Genomic DNA, 21,876 nt, shown 5'->3' on the forward strand with positions numbered 1-21,876 from the left:
TTATTTTACATGAAGTTTTTACATTTTACTATTTTTAGATCTTTAGGGCTAAACAGTTTTTTGAAGAGGAATGATATTGTTATACATTTAGAAAATTGGTGAACAGTTTACAGTAATCAGTTACAATCTCAAAAAAAAGTGTCTAATATCCTTTTGTTCTAGTCCTGACTTAAACTCAAGTACTGGTTTTATTTCTCATAAATTACATAACAAGGGGCAACTACGTGGCGCAGTGCAGAGAGCACCGGCCCTGAAGTCAGGAGGACCTGAGTTCAAATCCGGCCTCACACCAAACACTTGACACTTACTAGCTGTGTGACCCTGGGCAAGTCACTTAACCCCAATTGCCTGACCAAAAAGCAAAAAACAAAAACAAAAAAACAAATAAATTACGTAACAAGTCGTTGATGGTACCTAATTTTCTTCTTGGCATGTCTGAGACTAACCCAGTAAACATTTTTTTTTCTTTTTCCCCTCAGCAGGGGACCTATATGATCTCTCTCACTGATATCTATTAGATCTATGGAATAAATCAATTGTTCCTTTTTCTCTATTTGCATTTTAAAATTCATAGTAGGGGCAGCTAGGTGGCACAGTGGATAGAGCACCAGCCCTGGAGTCAGGAAGACCTGAGTTCAAATGCGGCCTCAGACATTTGACACTTACTAGGTGTGTGACCCTGGGCAAGTCACTTAACCCCACTGCCTAGACAGAAAAAATAAAAAACAAAAAAATAACCTCACAGTAGGATTTACTCTGGGCAAATTTAACAGCTGGATGGCCCAAGAACTAGTTGTAAATTTCAAGTTCTTTTCATATTATTTTTTTTGCCAAGTATACAAAGAAATTATTAGACTACTTCCTTTCCAGGTCTTGCATTTTACTAAAATGCTTCTTTAAAAAAAATTTCATGCTATCCACATCCAGATAAAGACCTGATGGACTCTGAATGCAGATTGAAGCATACTTTTTGCACTTTACTTTTTTTATGTCTTTTTTCCTTCTTTGGTCTATTTCTTCTTTCACAACTGTGACTAGTATGGAAATATATTTTACATGATTGCACATATATCACCTATATCAAACTGCTTACCATTTTAGGAAGAGAGGAGGGGAAAGAGGGAAGAAAATTTAATTGTCTTTACACATAAAGAAAATACAAAATACTATTAAAAAATAAAAAAAAAAAACTGCAAACCCTTTTATAAAGGACATTTGAGAACTTTAATTAAAAAGTTCATAAACCACTTTATTTCAAAGTAAGGACATATACAGAAATAGTTTTTTCCCAAACAGCAAGATGGATGTTTCGAATAAAAAACATAAAATGACAATATTGAAGGGAAAGCTTTCTCCTCCAGACATTATAGAAACAAAAATGTTTGTATTTATAGTAATACATTATCCTCCTAATTCTAAATTCATTGAATTAACAATTATTTACAATCTTCAAAGTGGTCTTAAAGTTTATGTTCTTAGGGCGATTTTAAAAAATAGCCTTGAACATTCTCCTTTATTTACTACTTTAGAATTCTAGTTTACTGCCTGATTAGCTCACAAAATTTTAAGCCATTCACCCTTACTGTATAACTGTCACAATTTGGCTTTTGCCTTTCCGGTGATGTTAAAAGTTATACCATACTGTTTTGTTTTATTAAGTAGGCCAAATCAGTCGACCTGTTAACAACATGCTTTAAATTAAATTGGCAAGTAACATTTTGGAAAATAAAGATTAGTTGTATTCGAAAAATTTTTTTAAAAATTGGTATTATTGGGACTTGAACTAAAAAATATTTCTTTAGGCCATAACACTTCAAAGCTAGAAGGGAATAAATAATTAAATGAAAAAGCATACCATTCTACAAATCACACAGTGATAAATCCAGAACTTTAAGAGCAACTTCTTCTAAAGAGGCCAACAAATATGACTTAAACTTGAAAGGATTTCACAGTAACCATTTTTGAACAGTAACTGACTCTCTGGTAATCTGACAAGCCCCTGACAGAGGAAGATGTCTCTGAACAATCTGGGAACTGTCATATTTTCCAAGTCACGCTGAAGTTTGCGTCTCATTTTTCTGCTCCTTTGGTGAATTCAAGTGCTAACATGCTTTTGGACAATTAATTCGAGACAATAACTTTTTCCGCTAATTTTTCATTGGGTTTGGAATAGTCCCAAGGCCGCCTATTCTCAGCCAAGCCATAAAGTTTCCTTAGGGCTACCCGAGCAGCTTCTTCTTCTGCAACCAGTACTGTTTCACCAGGTCCTTCTGCAATCAGTTTCTTTTCACTAGAAAGAAAGTAAAAACAACCATTAAATGTCAATATTCAATCTTACTATATGCAGGCATTGGACAGGCATTCTGATTGCCATCTGGAGATAACATTAACTAGAGGTCTATGAGCTTGTTTTAATATTTTGATAACTATTTCAATACAACTGATTGGTTTTCTCTGTAATCTATATTTAAGAACATTACTCTGAGGAGTCCATAGGCTTTACCAAACTGTCAGTAGGGGTCTACGACCAAAAAAAAAAAGGTAAAGCAATCCTGCACTAGAGGTGACACTGATTTTTTTAATACAGGTATTTTTAGATTTTAGCCACCTAGGTGTTGCAATGGATAGAGTGCCAGGCCTGGAGTAAGGAAAACTCATCCTCCTGAGTTCAAATCCTGTCTCAGACACTTACTACCTGTGTAACCCTGGGCAAGTCACTTAACCTCGTTTGCCTCAGTTCCTCATCTGTAGAATGAGGTAAAGAAGGAAATGGCCAAACCACTTGGCATCTTTGCCAAAACCCCAAATGGGGTCACAAAGATTTGATCACGACTCAAAACAACTTAACAACAACACTTTTGGATTTTAATGGATTCTGCATCGTCTTCATTATTAAAAAACCTTTTCTAAGATTTCAGTATCATTAACAAATCACTCACTGGACTAGGCTTTCAAGTTGGTCCCTGTGCAGGTCTATTACAGACAAAGAACTGCTACAAAACTTGCTTTCTAAATATGAAACAACTGTACTGATTTAGCAACACTGCCTTAACTTGGCTGAGATTAAGATTAAGCGACATTCAAATTTAAACCAAACTGAAACAATGGTATATGAATGAGCAAGGGAATGAGAGCTGGGTAAGAATGTGTTAAACACATACATTTCAAGAATCTGTGATTTCATTTATGTAAGCAAGTGCCATCTCCATGGATGAAGATCATAACCCTCTATGACTTGGTAAAGTGTATTCTACAATTACTCCAGGAGAAAAACATGGTAAGCCTCTTGCAACTTAGCTAAGCTAATCCTTGGACAACAAGCACAGTCCACTGTCAGGCCATAACTAAAGCTTTTATGGCTTGGTAGGACCCAGAAGAGCTTGCTGTTTGCCAACACAGTCTTTGAGAACCTGCATGAAAATTTCTGTATCATAACTGAGAATCAGAGGGAGACCTTAGTAGATTAACAACATATACAAAGTTTAAAAAAAGATATATTATGCCTTTTGAAAAAAACTGTGAACATTCTCATTTATCAGTGTACAAGCTGATTTTTTAAAGTAAAAAACAAACCAAAAACTTCCCAACTTTGAACCAAATGCAGACAGTAGTTCTTTCTGTAGCTGAACAGAGCCTCCCCTACTAAAAGCCAACTGGATGATTAAAAACCAGGTGCCTCGTGGTTACAACAGCTAAGTGCCAAGAGCAGCGCAGGGTCAATGAATACAGCAAATATATCTCAGACCCTGAAATTTTATGGAGAACCTCTTAGGTCATCATATACCTTACAAAACTCAGCGTTCAGGATTGAAACTAACAGAAGATCAACAAAATAGCACAGGTCATGTTTCTCAAGACAGGTGTCATGCAGATTACTCAGTGATATCTCTAGGAAAGTAGGGTCTGAGAAGCCATCTTTCTCTGCAATAATTACAATATATTTCAATATAATTTTGTTAAAATTTACAAACAATACCATAAGATAAAAATGCAAACTTTACTAACCAGTATAAACCAACAAAATACAGTGGCAACACTGTGCTGCTTCCAGACTGCCTAGTAATTCTGGGTTCAGGAGCAGAAATATTCCTTTTTGTCAACTCATCCACTAGTAGTCCCATGGGATTTACAACCTTCCACATTTCAAAAAGTTCTTTTCCAGTCATCTGTGTAATTAAGAAGTCCTGTAGATAAAAGTAACATTACAGATATTAGATAGAAGGGAAGATCAACAAGACTTAACAAACAAACAACCAAACAAATAAATAAATAAATAAATAAATATGTGCAGTGATAGGAAATCAGGGAAAGCAACAAGACACCGAGGTTGTGAACTTACATGATTGGAAGTCTGGTGATGCCCTTGACAGACACAGGGAAGTGCAAAAGAGGGTTTACGGGAATGGAGAATGAGTTGCATTTTAGACACGTCCTGTTTGAACTATTGAATAGGCAGGTCCTGGAGTTCAGGAGATGCCAGAGCTAGATAGACACATCAGGGGGTCATCTGCTATGTAAATTCCAGTTGTTATTATGTGAAAATATTTGTAATAATTTATTACTATCTAAATAAAATCTACCCACATTTTAGCAACATTGAGCTAACAGTCAAATTCCATTACAGCATATCTCCAAAGATTCTATGAACCCAACTGCAGTTTTGTTGGGCTTTTTTTTTCAATCAAATATCACTTGAATTAGTGGGTCAATAATAAGAGGTTGGTAATCTTCATATGCTGATATTGAGTATAATGTACAATTTTTTCGGGGGGGGAGGTTAGCTAAGTGGTGCTGCAGCGGATAGAGCTGGGCCCGGAATCAGGAAGACTCATCTTCCTGAGTTCCAATCTGGCCTCAGACACTTCCCAGTTGTGTGACCCTAAGCAAGTCATTTAATCCTGTTTGCCTTAGTTTCCTCATCTGTAAAATGAGCTGGAGAAGGAAATAGCAAACCCCTCCAGTATCTCTGCCAAGAAAACCCCAATGGGGTCATGAAGGGTTGGAAATGACTGAAACGAATCACCACCACTACCATCACCATCACTACCATCACTACCATCACCACCATCAGCACCACCACCACCCCACAATTTCTTGTACATGGTAGGCACCTAATAAATATTTATCAAATTGAATGAGAACTTGTGCATACTTGGGCAGATGGTTCTAAAGACAGTTAGTCATAGGACTGCTCATAATTCTGTCTAACATTTTAACAGAAACAAAAAAAATAAAAATACAAACCTATTCCATTATGATTTTTCTTACTGTTTATACCTAGTTTTGGGAACAGTGTTTTTAAATTATCCAAGTATCTTCACAAATAACCAGTTATCAGAAATAAAGACTGTGTGATTTCAAAGTGTAGCTGTTTAAATAAACTCTACCTCAAAAGCATAAGTAATAAATAATTACATACCCTGATGAAAACTGATGTCTTCAGTGGCCCACTGCTTTGCAACAACGCACCTATTACTGCAAAGAAAGTCTGCTGGAGGACTACCTGGGGGACTGGAAATTCTGCACTTAGTGTTAATTGCTCCACAGCCAAGTTTCTGGCTACGTGACACACAATGTCCTCACTGGTAAGAAAATCCACAATTGCTTGTACACCTTCTGAGGGCAGGCTTGGGTATGCATCTCCAAGGAGCTGTGTGAGACATGTCTGTGAAAAAGTTCTCCCTTGTTCTGAAAGTTCCCGATTATCTTTAAGGTTGAGAGCCACAACTTCTTTGCCTACTCCCAGTTTCTGTCGTCTGGCTTCCTCACTTTCAATGTAACATCTGTTAACAAAGGCAGTTTTGAGAAGCTCTAAAGAAAAGTCTTCATGTAGTCGGTGACAAAATGCCTGGATTTCTGCATGATAGTCCCAGTTGGGCTTCTCTGAACTGAAAATGGAAAAAAAAAAAAAAGAACAGAGCAAGAGATTAAACACTGAAAATGCAAAACTATAAATTTTATCTTGAAAGAATAATTTCCCTTTTAAGAAATGTCATTCCTATCCTGGGAGCAGCTAGGTGGTGCAGTGGATAGAGCACCAGCCCTGGAGTCAGGAGGACCTGAATTCAAATGTGGCCTCTAACACATAACACTTACTAGCTATGTGACCCTGGGCAAGTCACTTAACCCCACTGCCTAGCCAAAAAAAAAAAAAGAGAGACAGAGAGAACGAAATGTCATTCCTTACTATTGTGCTACAAGAAATGATGAGCAGGCAGACTTCAGAAAAACCTGGAAAAACTAGTATGGACTGATGCTGAATGAAGTGAGCAGAACCTGAACATTGTACCCAGTAGCAGCCATGTTGTGCAATGACTAACTTTGAGAGATTGAGCTCTTCTCAGCAATGCAAGGATCTAAGACATCTCCAAAGGTCTCATGATGGAAAATACTATCCACATCCAGAGAAAGAACTATGGAGTTTGAATGCAGATTGAAGCATACGATTTGCTTTTTTTTTCTGCTTTGTTTTCTTTCTTCTTTCTTGTGGTTCCTCCTATTAGTTTGAATTCTTCCTTACAACATCACTAATGTGAAAATATGTTTAACAGGAAAGTATACGTAGAGCCTATATCAGATTGCATGCCGATTTGGGGAGGGAGGTGGAGGAAAATTTAAAACTCAAAAGCTTATGGAAGTGATTGCTGAAAACCAATAATAAATTAATAATAAAAAAAGAAATGTCATTCCTTCTCCAACTACAAGAAACAACTAGAAAAATGGCTATCCCCACTTGAGGTACTGATTTTCAAAACTTAAATAAATCAAGACTTAATAATGGTTATAATTTTTTGAAATTTAAATAGCTAGATTAATTTTTTGAAAAGTAGCTCTAATCTGGCAACTCCTCACAGTTAAAGTGTCTTAATTTAGAAGCTCTAGATTTTACCAAGAATCTCCATCTCCCCCAATCCATGGAGTTTTCAAAGTATACCATTTTTTCCCCTCCGCAATGTCTTTTTCTAGCTCATATGCCATGGTGACGGTCACATCATGTAATCCCTCTGAGTCAGCTATCTTTACCTATTAAGTGAGAGGGTTAGACAAAATGACATAAGGTCTTTCCCAGGTTTCTATGATCTTCCCCAAACAAGCCATATCATCTAGCCCTCAGGGATCCTAGAGAGGGATTCCCAGGCCTGGAAGGCACAAATTATGGAAGTGACATCTAGAGAAATGGAAAGAGAACAGTACGTCCCAGTGACTTTAGCCAGATCTAATCACTCTGGGTACTCAGAATCAAAGAATACTCCTCAAACATGTCATGATATTCCATCCACATGTGACACTCATGCCTCTGTAACCCCACACCTGGAATGTTCTCCATTCTCACCTCTGCCTTCCCCAAAGACTCATCTCAAATCCCACCTGCAGAGATGCACTTTCACCCAACTACTAGTGATTTCCCTATGAAATCACCTCCCAATTACACCAAATTTATCTTCTAGGTACTTATGGATCTAATGTTGTTCCCATTTGTCTATGAGCTCCTTGAGGGCAGGGGCTGTGTTTTTGCCTTACTTTGTATCCTCAGCACTTAAAATGGAACTTGGAACATAAAAGGGAAAGGATCTGTACCTACTACATGCCAGGTACCATGCTAGATCCTTTTTATCAATATTATCTCATTCGACCTTCATGACAACCCTGTCAGGGAGGTGCTCTATTATTAACCTCATTTTACAGTTGAAGAAACTGAGGCAAATATTGGGTGGCTAAGTGATTTATCCAGGGTCACACAGCTAGTGAGTATTATGTGTCTGAGGCCGGATTTGAGCTCAGGTTCTCCTGACTCCAGAGCCAGTGCTCTATCCACTGCAACACCTATCTGCCCCCATATTAAGCACTTTTTAGACACTAGCTGTGTGACTCTAGGCAAGTCACTTAACCCCAACTGCCTCACAAAAAAAAAAGTGCTTAATAAATGCTTGTTGACTGACTGACCTCAGAGATCACAGGATTTTTACTACTGATGACTATTTGGCAAAAAAAAGAGAGAGATACTGTTTCTAGCCTTAGGTAGGGAAGAATATGCTTTTTAGTCAACATTTTACCTTATTTCAGTTTTAATAAATTCTAACAGGATTAGAGAGTGATTTGCTGGAATAAACATGGGATCTGGAGTCAGAGCAACTGGACTCCAATACTAGCTCAATCAATAAACATTTATTAAGCGCCAATTATGTGCCACACCCTGTACCAATTGATGGAGATACAAAAAGAGGCAAAGAAAGTTCCTGCCCTTAAGGAGCTTCCAATCCAATGAATGTCAAACATTAACCACCTGTGTGACACTAGTTCCAGGACCTGACTTCCTGGGATGGGGTCAGGAAGACCTGAGTTCAAATACTAGCTGAGACCCTGGGAAAGTCACTTAACCTCTGCCTACCTCAATTTCCTCAACTATAAAATGGGGATCACAATAGCACCTACCTCCCAGGGTTGATCTGGACTGTACTCGCTTAATAAATGACTGTTCCCTTTCACCCCTCCTTACTCCTCTTCGCCCTTCAGCCAAGCACCTTCGCCTCTCTTGAGCCTCAGTTTCCTCATCTGTCAAAGTAAGGGCCTGACCCGGATGACCTCTACGGGAAGTGACGGGTCCGAGACAGGTTCCCGGAGTTCCTGCGGCCGCAGTCAGCCGGGGAGATGCGGGGTGGGGGTGGGGAGGGCCGGGGGGGGTCTGTCTTCCCGTTACCCTCCCCCACCCCCGCGCATGCGCACGAACACACGCTCGGTCACACCGCCCGGGCCCCGAACCTACCGGCGCACGGGAGGCGGAGGACACCTGAGCTGCCGCAGCCGCTCCACCTCCTTCTGGAAGCGGAGCGCGGCGCGGATCCCGCCCTTGATGCCCCGGCTCGACTGGACGGGCTCCGGAGCGGCTGACGCCCGCAGGAGGCCGCGGGGCCCCCGGACAAGCAGCCGCACCAGTCCAGATGCCATGATGTACCAGCGCAGGCGGAAGGAGGGAAGGAAGGAAGGAAGGAAGGAAAGAAGCGGGTCGGGACGGTGTTACGTTGACACCGTTCCCTGCTTCCTGAGCTGGGGGCGGAGCCTCGTGGAAGAGACCTATGGGAGGTGGGGGGGGCCAAGCTCTTGGGGGCGGGGCGAGCACCGATCCGGGGGCGGAGCTAAGTCTTCAAGCCTCCCTCCTTGGGGGCGCGGAGAAGGCGGGGCAGCCTCTCGTGGGCGGGGCCTGACTTTGCTCCTCGGACTCGCCTTCCTTTCCTCCCTCTGCTGGCTGTTTCGCGTGATGCTTCAGAGTCGGCCGGGTCTGGGCGGCTCCTGTCCCAGGGCTGGAGCAGCACAGATGACCAGTCTGGGGGCAGGAACTGCCCACTGTCCTGTGGTAAAGCACTGTGTCCCCACTTAAAGTGCTTCTACTGCTTCTGGACAGAGCGCTTGTCAGCTTGCTCAGGATCACTTCAACATGTCCATTACCAAGCAACTTTTGTTCAGCTGGTTAAAAATTATTTAAACCTGACCCTAAAATACAGATCTGAAATAACAGCTAGCATTGATAAGGTGCTGTAAAGTCTGCAGAGCACTTTATAGATACCTCATTTTATCCTCAAGAACAACTCTGAGAAGTAAATGCTATTATTATCACCTTTTTACAGATGAGGAAACTAAGGCAGTGAGATTGTATGACTTGCCCAGGGTCACACAGCTCTTAAGTGTCTGAGGGCACATTTGAACAAAGTGCTCTACCCAGTTCCCCACCTAGCTGCTTATTTCAGTGGACTGCTGACCACTCTCTTCTCTAAGGGTTTTCCTGACATTGGTCTCATGGTTATTCTCCCACCTGTCTGATCACTCTAAGTTTTCTTTTCAGCATCATCATTCATGTCTTGTTTGATGTGTATGGATCACTCCAAGGCTCCATCCTGGCCTGTCCTCCCCATATACTTTTCCAAAGAGACCTCATCAACTCCCATAGGTCCAATTATGCTTTTATGCAAATAATTCCATATCTGCATATTCATATCTTTGTTCTGAGCTATATTCTTCCATCACCAACTGCCTTTTGGACATCTGGGAAGGCAATCAATCAATATCAATCAGTAAACATTTATTAAGTGCCTACTAAATTCAGGCACTGTGCTAAATACTAGGGGATACAAAAAGAAGCAAACAATAGTCAAAAGACAGTTGGATTTTGTTGTTTTTTGTGGATGAAATCAGGGTTGCTCAGGGTCACACAGCTGAGGCTGGATTTGAACTCGGGTTCCCCTGCCCTCAAGAAGCTTACAATCTAATTGGGAGACAACATGCAAACAAATATATTCAAGGCAAACTATACACAGGATCAAAAGGAAATAATTAAAAGAGGAAAGCACTGGAATTTAAAGAGATTAGGGAAAACTTCCTGTAGAAGGAGGGTTTTTAGTTGGGACTTTAAAGGAAGCCAAAGAGAGCATTAGTTAGTTCAAAGGAGGGGGAACATTCCAGGCATGGGGCACAGCCAGGCAGAGAAAATGCTTGGAACCAAGAGATGGAGTGTCTTGTACATGGAACAGCCAGGAGGCCGGTGTCATTATATTAAAAAGTACATGTTGGGGTGTAAGGTATAAGAAGATTAAAAGATAGAAGGGGACTATATTATAAAGGGTATTGAATGCCAAATGGAGCATTTTGTATTTTCTCCTGAAGGCAATAGGGAGCCACTGTGGTTTGAGTGGAGAGTGATATGATGAGACCTGTATTTGAGGAAATTCACTTTAGTGCCTGAATGGAGAATGGAATTGGAGTGGGGAAAGACTTGAGACAGGCTGACCCACCAGCAGGCTATTACAATAGCCCAACGGTGAAATGATGAGAGCCTGCATCAGAGTGGTGACTTGGTCAAAGGAGAGAAAAGGCTATATTTGAGAGATACTGGAAAGGTGAAATGCCTTGGCCACGGCTCAGTGTTGGGGGTAGGGGGAAGAGGGGGAGTGAGAGATAGTGAGGTGTCCAGGATGACTCCTAAGTGATTGGGAGGATGGTGTTGCCCTCTTCAGTAGTAAAGAAGAGAGGGAAAAATAATGAGTATAATAATGGATAAATTGAATGTAAGATGTCTGCTGGACATCCCATTCTAGATGTCTGAAAGCAGCTGGAGATGCATGATTGGAGGTCAGGAGAGAGATTGGGGGCAGGAAAGGTAGATCTGGGAATCATCAGCATAGAGATGGTAATTAAATCCATGGGAGCTGATAGGGATCTCCAATTAAACATATAGAAATACTTTTTGCTAAAATCTACCCTGCTTCCTGACACATACCAGGTGCTAAATAAATGCCTGTTGTTTGTTTCCTAACTTCCCTATTCTTGTTGAGGGGTTTGCCTAGTATCATAGATTTAGTGCTAGAAAGGACCTTAAAAGCCAGATAGCCCACCACCTTATTTAAAGATGTGGGAACTGAGGCACAAAGCAGTTAAGTGGCTTATTCCACTAATAAGACTCTGAAGCAGGATTTGAACACAGGTCTTCCTGCTTCCAATTCCACTGACGAGGTTGGGATCTAGACCCCAAAAAAGGAAAAACCCTGGACTTTCCCACAAGGCCAAATCTCTGGTGTTCCCCTGAGGCTATAATCCAATCAACTGGCCTTTCATCATGGAGGGCCCTATGGCTCCAGGCCACTTCCCACCCTTAATCCTATCTAGGCTCCATTCTCCCTTGGCCAATGAGGTCCAGGTCCCTGGAATTCTATTACCTCATAGACTACTTGGCCACTCCTAGATCCCTCTCATAGTCTTAATGTATATAAGGTCCATCCTGTCTCCATTAAGGTGCTCTGATTCTTTTTTTTTTTTCTTTCAGCCAAAGACAAGGTTTATTAGAACATCCATCAACTGGGCAGACTCTTAAGGAGTCTGAACATGGGTAAGCAGTGGTTAGATTATAAGAATCTGAGCAGTGGCTAGATTTTAAGAATCTAAGCCCTCTGATTCTTATAATCAAGCCACTGCTTAGATTCTTAGAGTCTAACCAATAGCTCAATAACGTTCAGACTCCTTAAGAATCTGCCCAATATGACGGATGTCCTAATAAACCTTGTCTTTGGCTGAAAGAAGGCTTGGGTCGAATACTTTTGGGGAGGACCCGCTTGTGATTTTGGGGTCTCAGCACCCCTGAACCCCTAAATCTCATCACCACTGCCCAATCCACTGTACCATGCTGCTTTTCAAGCCTTCCACTTGTTTGAGTCAGTTACTCTTCTTTAATTGTCATTGTTATTAATTTCAGTATTAGGGGCATACGTGGAGGTAAATGAAGAAGAAATCTTTTGATTGCTGATGTTTGAATCCTGTCACAACTTCAGGGCATTCAGACAGCCACCACATTAGCAGACAAGCTGCCAACAAGTTCTATTTCTCCCTTTACAGAGCTGAAGTCACCCTTGGTGACAGCATAGTAACTCATAGGATCAACTGCTTCTGTAGCCAGTGCTTTGTGTTGGAAAGAAGACTCCTGGGAACCTTCCTTGGCAACCTTTGTCCTATCCTTAGGGCCAACCAACATCACAGCAACTCCTGAAATTTACTAGGACCATTTCATTTCATCAAAAACAAACTTTAAAAAACTTTTGAGGAAATACATATGGATAAATAGAATATGTGAGTTAACAAATCATGTTTTGCCTTGGAAGTATGTTAAATATTAGTAACCTTTATTGGCTGTGCCCTTTTGAAAATCCACAGAGAACAGAGCAGAAATTTAATTTGTCTGAACATTTATTAAGCATCTTTTATGTGCCAGGTTCTGGAGATACAAAGACAAAAAAGCAAAACCACTTCTGTCCTAAAGAAACTTACAGGTGGAGCCAAGATGGTGGAGTAAAAGCAGTGACTTGCTTGAGCTCTCCCCCAAGCCCCTCCAAATACCTATAAAAAATGGCTCTAAACAAATTCTAAAGCAGCAGAACCCACAAAAAGACAGAGTGAAACAAATTTCCAGCCAAAGACAGCCTGGATGGTTAATTAGAAAGGTATATCTCGCTGGGTGGGGAGAGGAGCACAGTTCAGCGTGGGTGCGCAGGCTGCAGTGAACCTGGAGCAGGCCTCAGAGGGCTGAATCACAGGCAGCTGTGGTGGTTTCCAGACTTCTTAACCCATGAAGGCCAAAGACAACCCATGAAGGTCAGTGGGAAAAGTCTGTTTCCTCAGTGCTGAGAGAGGATGGTGGGGTTCCAGCCCCATTTCCTGGGGCAGCAGCTGCCTCCTGAGCTTTTGGCCCACAGACTGAGGGGGAATTGAGTGGCTGATCAGAGGGGGATTGCAGGATTCTCTTGTTTTGCCCTTGCTTGGATCTGGGTCACAGTTCTGGGTGGCAGTCCTGGGGTGAGGAGGAGCGCTGGTGTGGTGGAGCTTGTAGTGGCTGTGGAGAGGAAACCCCCCTCACAGTTCCAAGATGGAAAAGAGTGCTCATAGACCAGAGCACAGGCCAGGAAAGGAGTAAACACCTCGCCCTTGATCATAGCACCTTGGAAAAACTGAAAATTTACAGGTCCCTAGAAGTATCTCTGAAAACAGCGGCACAAAACCCCTGAAGCTTGGGACAGTACATTCTCCACACTGGAAACAGACTCCTACTTTAACAAAGAGTTTATAACTAATTGGCTGAGATCATGAGTAAGCAGCTCAAAAAGAGTCAGACTATATTATTTTACTTTGATGACAAAGAAGATCAAAACATACAACCAGAAGAAGACAACAAAACTAAAGCTCCTACATCCAAAGCCTCCAAGAAAAATATGAATTGGTCCCAGGCCATAGAAGAGCTCAAAAAGGATTTTGAGAAGCAAGTAAGAGAAGTAGAGGAAAAACTGAGAGTGAGGGGCAACTAGGTGGCGCTGTGGATAGAGCACCAGCCCTGAAGTCAGGAGGACCCAAGTTCAAATCCAGCCTCAGACCAAATACTTGACACTCGTTAGCTGTGTGACCCTGGGCAAGTCACTTAACCCCAATTGCCTAAAAATAATAACAATAATAATAATAATAATAATAATAACAGAGATAGCTTCTTGGGGCAGCTAAGTGGTGCAGTGTATAGAGCACCGGCCCTGGATTCAGGAGGACCTGAGTTCAAATCCGGCCTCAGACACATAACACTTACTAGCTGTGTGACCCTGGGCAAGTCACTTAACCCCATTGCCTAGCCAAAAAAAAAACAAAAACAAAAACAAAAACTGAGAGTGATGCTAAAGGAGATCCAAAAAAATACTGAAGAAAATAACACCTTAAAAAATAGCCTAACCCAAATGGGAAAAGAGGTCCAAAAAGCCAATGAGGAGAAGAATGCCCTAAAAAACAAAATTGGCCAAATGGAAAAGGAAGTTCAAAAGCTTACTGAAGAAAATACTTCCTTAAAAATTAGAATGGAGAAATTGGAAGCTAGTGACAATTTGAGAAATCAAGGCACTGTAACACTCATCCAAAGAAATGAAAAAAAATAGAAAGAGAATGTGAAATATCTCATTGGAAAAACAACTGACCTGGAAAATAGATCCAGGAGAGAGAACTTAAAAATTATTGGACTATCTGAAAGCCATGATCAAAAAAAGAGCCTAGACATCATCTTTCAAGAAATTATCAAGGAAAACTGCCCTGATATTTTAGAACCAGAGGGCAAAATAGAAATTGAAAAAATCCACCAATCACCTCCTGAAAGAGATCCCCAAAGGAAAACTCCTAGGAACGTTGTAGCCAAATTCCAGAGTTCCCAGGTCAAGGAGAAGATAGTGCTAGCAGCCAGAAAGAAACAATTCAAGTATTGTGGAAACACAATCAGGATAACACAAGATTTAGCACCTTCTACATTAAGGGTCCAGAGGGCATGGAGTATGATATTTTGGAGGGCAAAGGAGTTAGGACTGCAACCTAGAATCACCTAGCCAACAAAACTGAGTATAATCCTTCAGGGTGAAAAATGATCATTCAATGAAATAGGGGACTTTGAAGCATTCCTGTGGAAAAGACCAGAGCTGAATAGAAAATTTGACCTTCAAATACAAGACTCAAGTGAAACATGGAAGAGGTAAACAGGAAAGAGAAATCATAAGAGATTTATTAAGGTTGAACTGTTTACATTCCTGCAGGGAAAGATGATATTTGTAACTCAGTATTGGGGTAGTGGGAGGGAAAAAATTATATATTTGTATAGATAGATGGAAGACACAGGGTGAGTTGAAGATGGGGTGATATCTGGAAAATAAAATTAAGGGGTGGGAGAAGATTATGCTGGGAGAAAGAGAAAGGGAAAAGTAGAATGAGGTAAAATATCTCACATGAAACAGACAAGAAAAGACTTTTACAGTGCAGGGGAAGTGGGGGAAGGTGAGAGGGAATGAGTGAATCTTATTCTCGTAGGATTTGGCTTAAGGAAGGAATAACATACACAATGGGGTATGGAAATCTATCTTAACCCACAGGAAAATAAGGGGGGAAGGGGACAAAAGAGCAGGGGGTTGATAGAGGGGAGAGCAGATTGAGGGAGGGGATAATCAAAAGCAAACACTTCTGAGGAGGGACAGGGTCAAAAGAGAGAATAGAATAAATGGGGGATAGTGTTGGGAGAATTTTCCCATGGGAGTTCTAGCTTCTCTTGGCAGAAGCTGAGGGTCACAACCTGTTGCGTGGCAAAAACAAGGAAGTCTCACAAGACCTCTCCTTTGCTGACACGCAGCTCCCATGGTTGGCTCGGCTCTCCTCTCTTGGGAGAAAAATCCTAAGCGTACCCCTGACACGAGGGCTGCAGGTGTCCAGCAGACTTGGTGCTTGGCTATCACGGAGATCATGCTTTGATCAGGTGTTTCTAGGGCTATAAAAGAAAGCTACTAGCGCTGAAGCTTCTGCCCTGTTGCTGTCTTCCGCTTCCTCAATGGCCTCGGGGTTAATAATATTGAGGTGGTCTCATGCTCGCCACTGCAGCGACCGCATCAAGATAGGATGGGATGAAGGGAAATATACTTAGTTTTTCACAACAGGACTACTATGGAAGTGTTTTGCATGACTACACATCTATAACCTGTATCAAGATGCTTGCCTTTTCAATGAGGGAGGGTGGGTGGGGAGGGAGGAAGGGAGAAAATTTGTAACCCAAAGTTTTAAAAACACATGTTAAAAATTAAAAAAAAAAAAATTTAAAGAAAAAAAAAAGGAAAAGACCTGGAATGTGAAAGCCATGTCAAATACAGGTCTGGGACATTCCTCAAGATTCTTCAACTCTTAGTTCTGTATTATTTAAAATTAGGTCAAATCTATTAAGATTAAATTTAATGGGTTTAAATATAAAAAAAAAAATTGCACAAGGTTGGCATATGCTCAAACAGATATGGTTTTCAAGCCCTATGTTCTCCTTCCCAGTAAGAGAACTGATGGAGCTTTGAAAATTGTGTTCTACCTACACATCTATGACAGAAATCTTTTAATAAGATATGAAAATTCTGACTTTAGGTTCAGAAAATTACTTATATCTAAGGAAGTATACAAAATTGGGTAAGTTTTCCAATGGCAAATTAATTTTTTTGTACAGGAATGAGATATATACTGCCTTGCAAAATTGCCAAAATGAGAACATTTAGACAGAATATATCTGCCTGTTCTTGTTTATACCTTAGAAAAGTTTCTGAACTCTAGCTGTTCCTGCACCAAAGCTGTTTATTTTATGAGAGTTAAAAGATTCTCTGACATACAATAGTTCCAAAAATTTTTCCCTATGTATTCTAATATTAATTTGTGCGTATGTGTGCATACACACACACTGGTCATACAACCAGATAGATTAAAAGGGAATATTTGTTTAAAGGATCATCAATCTAAAAAGATAAGGATGTCATCTACTTGTTTTATAAATGCTTCTTTTAAAATGCTAATAAAAGGGGCAGCTACATGGCGCAGTGTTTAGAGCACCAGCCCTGAAGTCAGGAGGACTGAGTTCAAATCTGGCCTCAGACCAAACACATGACACTTACTAGCTGTGTGACCTTGGGCAAGTTACTTAACCCCAATTGCCTAAAAAAAATAAAATAATTAAAATCCTAATAAAAGGTAAAATAACTAAAAAAAACTTACATAATAATAATAATGATAGCTAGCACTAATAGCTCTTTAAGCTTTGCAGAGTGCTTGACATTTTATTTTATATGATCCTTACAGCAACCCTGTGATGTAGGTGTTGTTATTATGCTCAGTTTACAGATGAGGATACTGAGACTGGGAGAGGTTAAACGACTTAGCCAGGGTTATACTCACCCCACTTGGGCCTTCCTGGCTCCAGGTCCTCCACTCTGTTCACCGTGCCACGTAGTTACCTATAAACATAAAATACACCCAGATAATTTAGCAAGTACTTACTACACAATCCAAAGCCCATGAAGGAAGCTTGAAGAAAGGAAATATGGATTGTGACACAGACAGATGAGAGGAGAGAGTGTTCCAAGCATGAAGGATGGGCTCATGAGATGCTAGTGAGGCAAGAGATGAATTGTGACATTCAGGAACAGCCTCCTCCTTCCTGTTAGGCTCTGAAAAGTCTGCTCTAATTTGGCTGGAAAAGAGAGACTGTAAAGAATCATTGATTTGGAACCTAAAGGGCCAGAAGTCATTGAATCCAGTCCTTTTATTTTATAGACACATAAACTCAGCTGAAGTGGCTTGTCCTGGATAAGCAAGAAGTCAGTAAGCTGGGTTTCAAATCGTAGCTCTCGGACTTCAGAGACAGCATTCATTTTACTGTTCTACTAACTAATCCGAGCTAAGGAGCACTAGGGAGCCCCTGAAAGTTTTTGACCTGAGAGGTGGTATGTGCCTTACAAAAAGTATTTGGGTAGCTGTGTGGAAAATTAGCTTGGAGAAGGGAGAGATTGGAAGTAGGGAGACGAATTAAATGGTTTTTACAAATCCAGGTGAAAGACAAGGAGGGATTGAGATAGGGTGGTGGCCAGATATTGTGGAAGTAGAATTAACAAGAATTAGCAAATGATTGGATGCGAGTGGGGGAGGGAGAGGAAAGAGTCAGCAGTGACTGAAAGTGTATGAATCTGAGTCACTGGGCAGATGACAGTGCTTTCCATGGAAATAGGGAAGTTTCTTTGGGACAGGAAATTTTAGGGGGAAAAAGGATTTTAATTTTGGACTTCCTGATTGTTAAAAATGATTTTTCTTGGTAATCTGTGTCTTGGAGACTCAGAGCTCCATCCTGCCAGTCTTCTGTCCAAAACTGTTCAGAAGGACAACTCTGATAATGAGATTGCATTGAATTTTCTTATCTTGGTCAAACTTCAACCCAGGCCCGAACTGATTTTATTCTACTTAGGTTTGGGTGGAGACAGACTTCCAAGACTCGGGGTGGTATTTGCTTTGATGGAGGTCAACATCAGCCCCTGTGGACTGAGTGATCTAAGGAACCCACCCACCTCCTTGTATATCAACCAATCATGGTTGATTGGCACCCCCTTGGGAACACCTATTTTTCAAAGGGCATATAATGCCGTACCCCAAAATCCCAAACTGAGTGGGGAAGCTGTTTTGTACCGAACTCCCATCCAATGCATGTTAATCGACTTTGAGAAATTAAACCGTGGACTCATGTATCCCAGTTTCGTTTGTCTCTTTCTTAGGGCGGATTGTTTCAAATTGGCATTTGTGTGGTTCATGGGGTTCAGGGTTCACATGACTTTGAGATGCTAACAGGACATATGAATGGAGATGACTGAAGCAGTTAGAGATGAAGAACTAATATTCAGGAGAGACATTAGGCCTGGAATACATGATTTGGCAGTCATCTTCAGATAATAACTGAATCCTTGGGAGTGGATGTTTTCCAGGAGAAAAAGAATGATAGAGGATCTAGGGTAGAGTCTTGAGGGGTATGAATGATGATCCAGCAAAGTGGACTGAATAGTGAGGCAGGTTGGAGGAAATCCAGGAATAGATACAGAGAGGTAAAGTAAAATCAGAAATAAAAAAGCCATAAGGCTTAACAGTTAAACTGATGGTCAGCTCCATTGGAGGAATTCCAGTAAAATTGTGGGATCAGAAGCCAGATTATTAAGGTTTCAGAAGTGAGTGATTTGGATTAGAGACAGAGTGTGTAGACTATTGTTTCCAGGAATTTGATAGTAGAAATCAGAAATAATTTCCAGGAAAAGAATTTATGGTGAAGTGAAAGTGTTTTGTTTTTTAAGGAAGCCTTTGAGCATGATAGAAATAAAACTGGTTCTAAAGATAGAGGATCTCCAATGTTTAGCTTCTTCATCAGCTTGAGCAAGTCCTCTCTGTGCTTCCATTTTCTCATTTGTATAATGCATGGTTGGACATCTTGGCTTCTAAGGTTACTTCCAGCTTTAGAGCTAAGATCCTATGATCCTGAAGATTAGTATGATCTGTGCCTATTTATAGGCAGTAGGAAAAACTTAGTAGAGACTGAAGATTGCAGAAAGAGAGATCAATAGAGCAGGCTCCCACAGGAGGAGATGGAATTGAAGGCACATGTATAGGAGTTAACCTTGGTTAAGGAAGAAGGTCATTGATTTCTCAGTAATTAGAGCAAAAGAAGAGAGGATGGGTGATGATGAAGATGGGTTTTGATAAAAAAAAGATAATAGATCTAGAATGGGACCTTAGGTCATGTTTACAAATGAGGGAATTGAGGGCCAAAGAGTTTAAATGACTTGCCCAAAGTTACACAGGTGAAAAGAATCAGCATCAATATTTGAACTCACAACATGTGACTCCAAGTTTTGTGCTCTTTCCCCGTATCATGCTTATGAAGGCATCCAGTTCAGATCGCCTTACTTTTCTTAGTAAAAGAGAAGGTGATGTCATCTGTTGGGTTTGGGCTAGTGTTGATGTGAGGAGAGAGGAAAACATTTGAAATAGCAGTCATTGAATGCTGACAGTTGTTCTAGGAACTCAAAGGTGGAAGACAATGTTTGTGATTGATCTGGTTAAATTTAGGATCAAGACAATGAAAGAAGGAAACTTATGCCAGAATTTGAGTGCGAGGCAACAAAAAATAGGGTTTGTTATGTTCTACTGGTGGAAATTAGAAGATCAAAGAAGAGCTAGGACCACTTTGAGGGAGGAAGGGAGTAAATTTAAAAATGGCTTCCAACAATGGAAGGAAACTCTTACTTTGACTGTTTTCTCTGCCAAGGAAAATGATCTTTGGCTTGGGACATTTAGAACAAGAATGCGTATTAACGAGTTGATAATCAAGCCGAGTCAGGAAACAGAAGAGAATATGTGATTTCCTTTGATTAATTCAAATCACCAAGCCCGTATTAAACACATGCCCCTGGGGCTGCAAGAGTGGGCAGTGGTGACTATTGAGCCAAAGCCAGAGCTTCTTGGTGGTTCTTATTTATTTCTGAAATCAATGTCACTTTAACAAAATCATGCATTTCCATTTTGTTTGGTATTTGTAATCATTTGTGGCAAACTTTGAGTCATATCATCTCTGCATTGAAAAGGGACCTAGTTTAATTTGTACTCTTATAGATTCTTCTACCCTCTGGTTTGTTTCTTTTTAAAAATATCTTGTTGATGAGGCAGCTAGGTGGCTCAGTGGATAGAGCACTGGCTCTGAATTCAGGGGGACCTGAGTTCACATACAGCCTCAGACACATAAGATTTGCTGTGTGACTCTGGGCAAATCACTTAACCCCATTGCCTAGCCAAGAAAAAAAAATCATCTCAGAAATATCTTGTTGACTCTGATGATTTTTTGTTCCATCACTATCATTTCCTGCTGCCTCCATGCTTTGGTCAGGTCTGAAAATGTATACCTCATTGCAGATATTTCATCTACCAACTGTCTGCTGGTGTGTGGCAATATTAGTCTTTTGTCACATCCTGTGACATATTCTTTTTCTGTTCTTTGGGGGCTAGGCAATGGGGCTAAGTGACTTGCCCAGGGTCACACAGCTAGTAAGTATTATGTGTATGAGGCCAGATTTGAACTGAGGTCCTCCTGACTCCAAGGCTGGAGCTCTATCCACCGCACCATCTAGCTGCCCCTACATATTCTTTCCACTGTACCATGCTTATGTAGGAGTTCAGTTCAGATGGTCTCAATTTTCTCAGTAAAGGAGGAGTTGATGTTATTTGCTGGGGTTGGGATGGTGTTAAGGTCATTTTGTTGGATCTAAAGAAACATCACTCCTGTGAGTGGTTGAAGTGAGTGGAGATGATGGAGGTCATGGGAATAACAAACACTGGTTGATTGAGAGACCAAGACGTTCAAAGGAACATCAGTTGTGAGTGCTAGTATCAGCTAGAATGAAGGCAAGGATTGGGGGTAATGAGGAAAACAGTGGGCCAGGTACAGAGATCCTTCTTGAGAGAGGAAGAATGACTTGGAAAGTGGTAGATGAAAGAAACAAAAACCCAGACAGGGTGATAGAGATGAATGGAATGGAACTCAAAGTGGGCTCTGGGTGTCAGTGGCAGAGAGAAGGCCTGAAATTGGTAGGGGGGAGCAAGGAATGTGCTGACTCCTTATGCTGACCTAATGTGTTAGAGGACATGAAGGAAGCAGTGACCAGTCCTAGAAAAGTGGAGCAGTGATGAGATATCTTTTGGGGAAAGTCAAGTTCCCCTGGTAGACATCCTATAGGGACAGGTAGTTGGGAAAGGGGCTTTTACTTTGCAGAGGGCAAGTCTGAACAACAAAGGTTAGGGAAGAAGGAGTAGGAATGTGCTAATCATGAAACTGTAAATACCAGTTGATTTGAATTTGGTTGTTAATCCTTTGTTTCTGAAGAGGACCAATGACATCATGGGGTGATGTCTTGGCTTAAGCATGAATTGGATTTAATTTTTTTTTAATAACTTTTTTTTTTTTGTGAGGCAATTGAGGTTAAGTGACTTGCCCAGAGTCAC

General features: G+C 40.9%; 1 protein-coding gene across 1 annotated transcript; it reads right to left on the bottom strand.

The window, feature by feature from the left end:
- Nucleotides 1-1,258: 1,258 nt before the first annotated feature.
- On the bottom strand, nucleotides 1,259-9,034 carry MRPL44 (mitochondrial ribosomal protein L44). The gene is made up of 4 exons (XM_027873701.1): nucleotides 8,765-9,034; nucleotides 5,420-5,888; nucleotides 4,006-4,184; nucleotides 1,259-2,290 (listed from the first exon to the last, which is right to left on the bottom strand). Exons 1-4 carry the CDS (start codon nucleotides 8,944-8,946, stop codon nucleotides 2,122-2,124), a joined length of 999 nt encoding a protein of 332 aa, XP_027729502.1. The 5' UTR covers nucleotides 8,947-9,034; the 3' UTR covers nucleotides 1,259-2,121.
- Nucleotides 9,035-21,876: the final 12,842 nt, after the last annotated feature.

The sequence above is a fragment of the Vombatus ursinus genome, unplaced genomic scaffold (assembly GCF_900497805.2).
Source record: "Vombatus ursinus unplaced genomic scaffold, bare-nosed wombat genome assembly UNPS02014802.1, whole genome shotgun sequence".
NCBI classification, from domain to species: Eukaryota; Metazoa; Chordata; class Mammalia; order Diprotodontia; family Vombatidae; genus Vombatus; species Vombatus ursinus.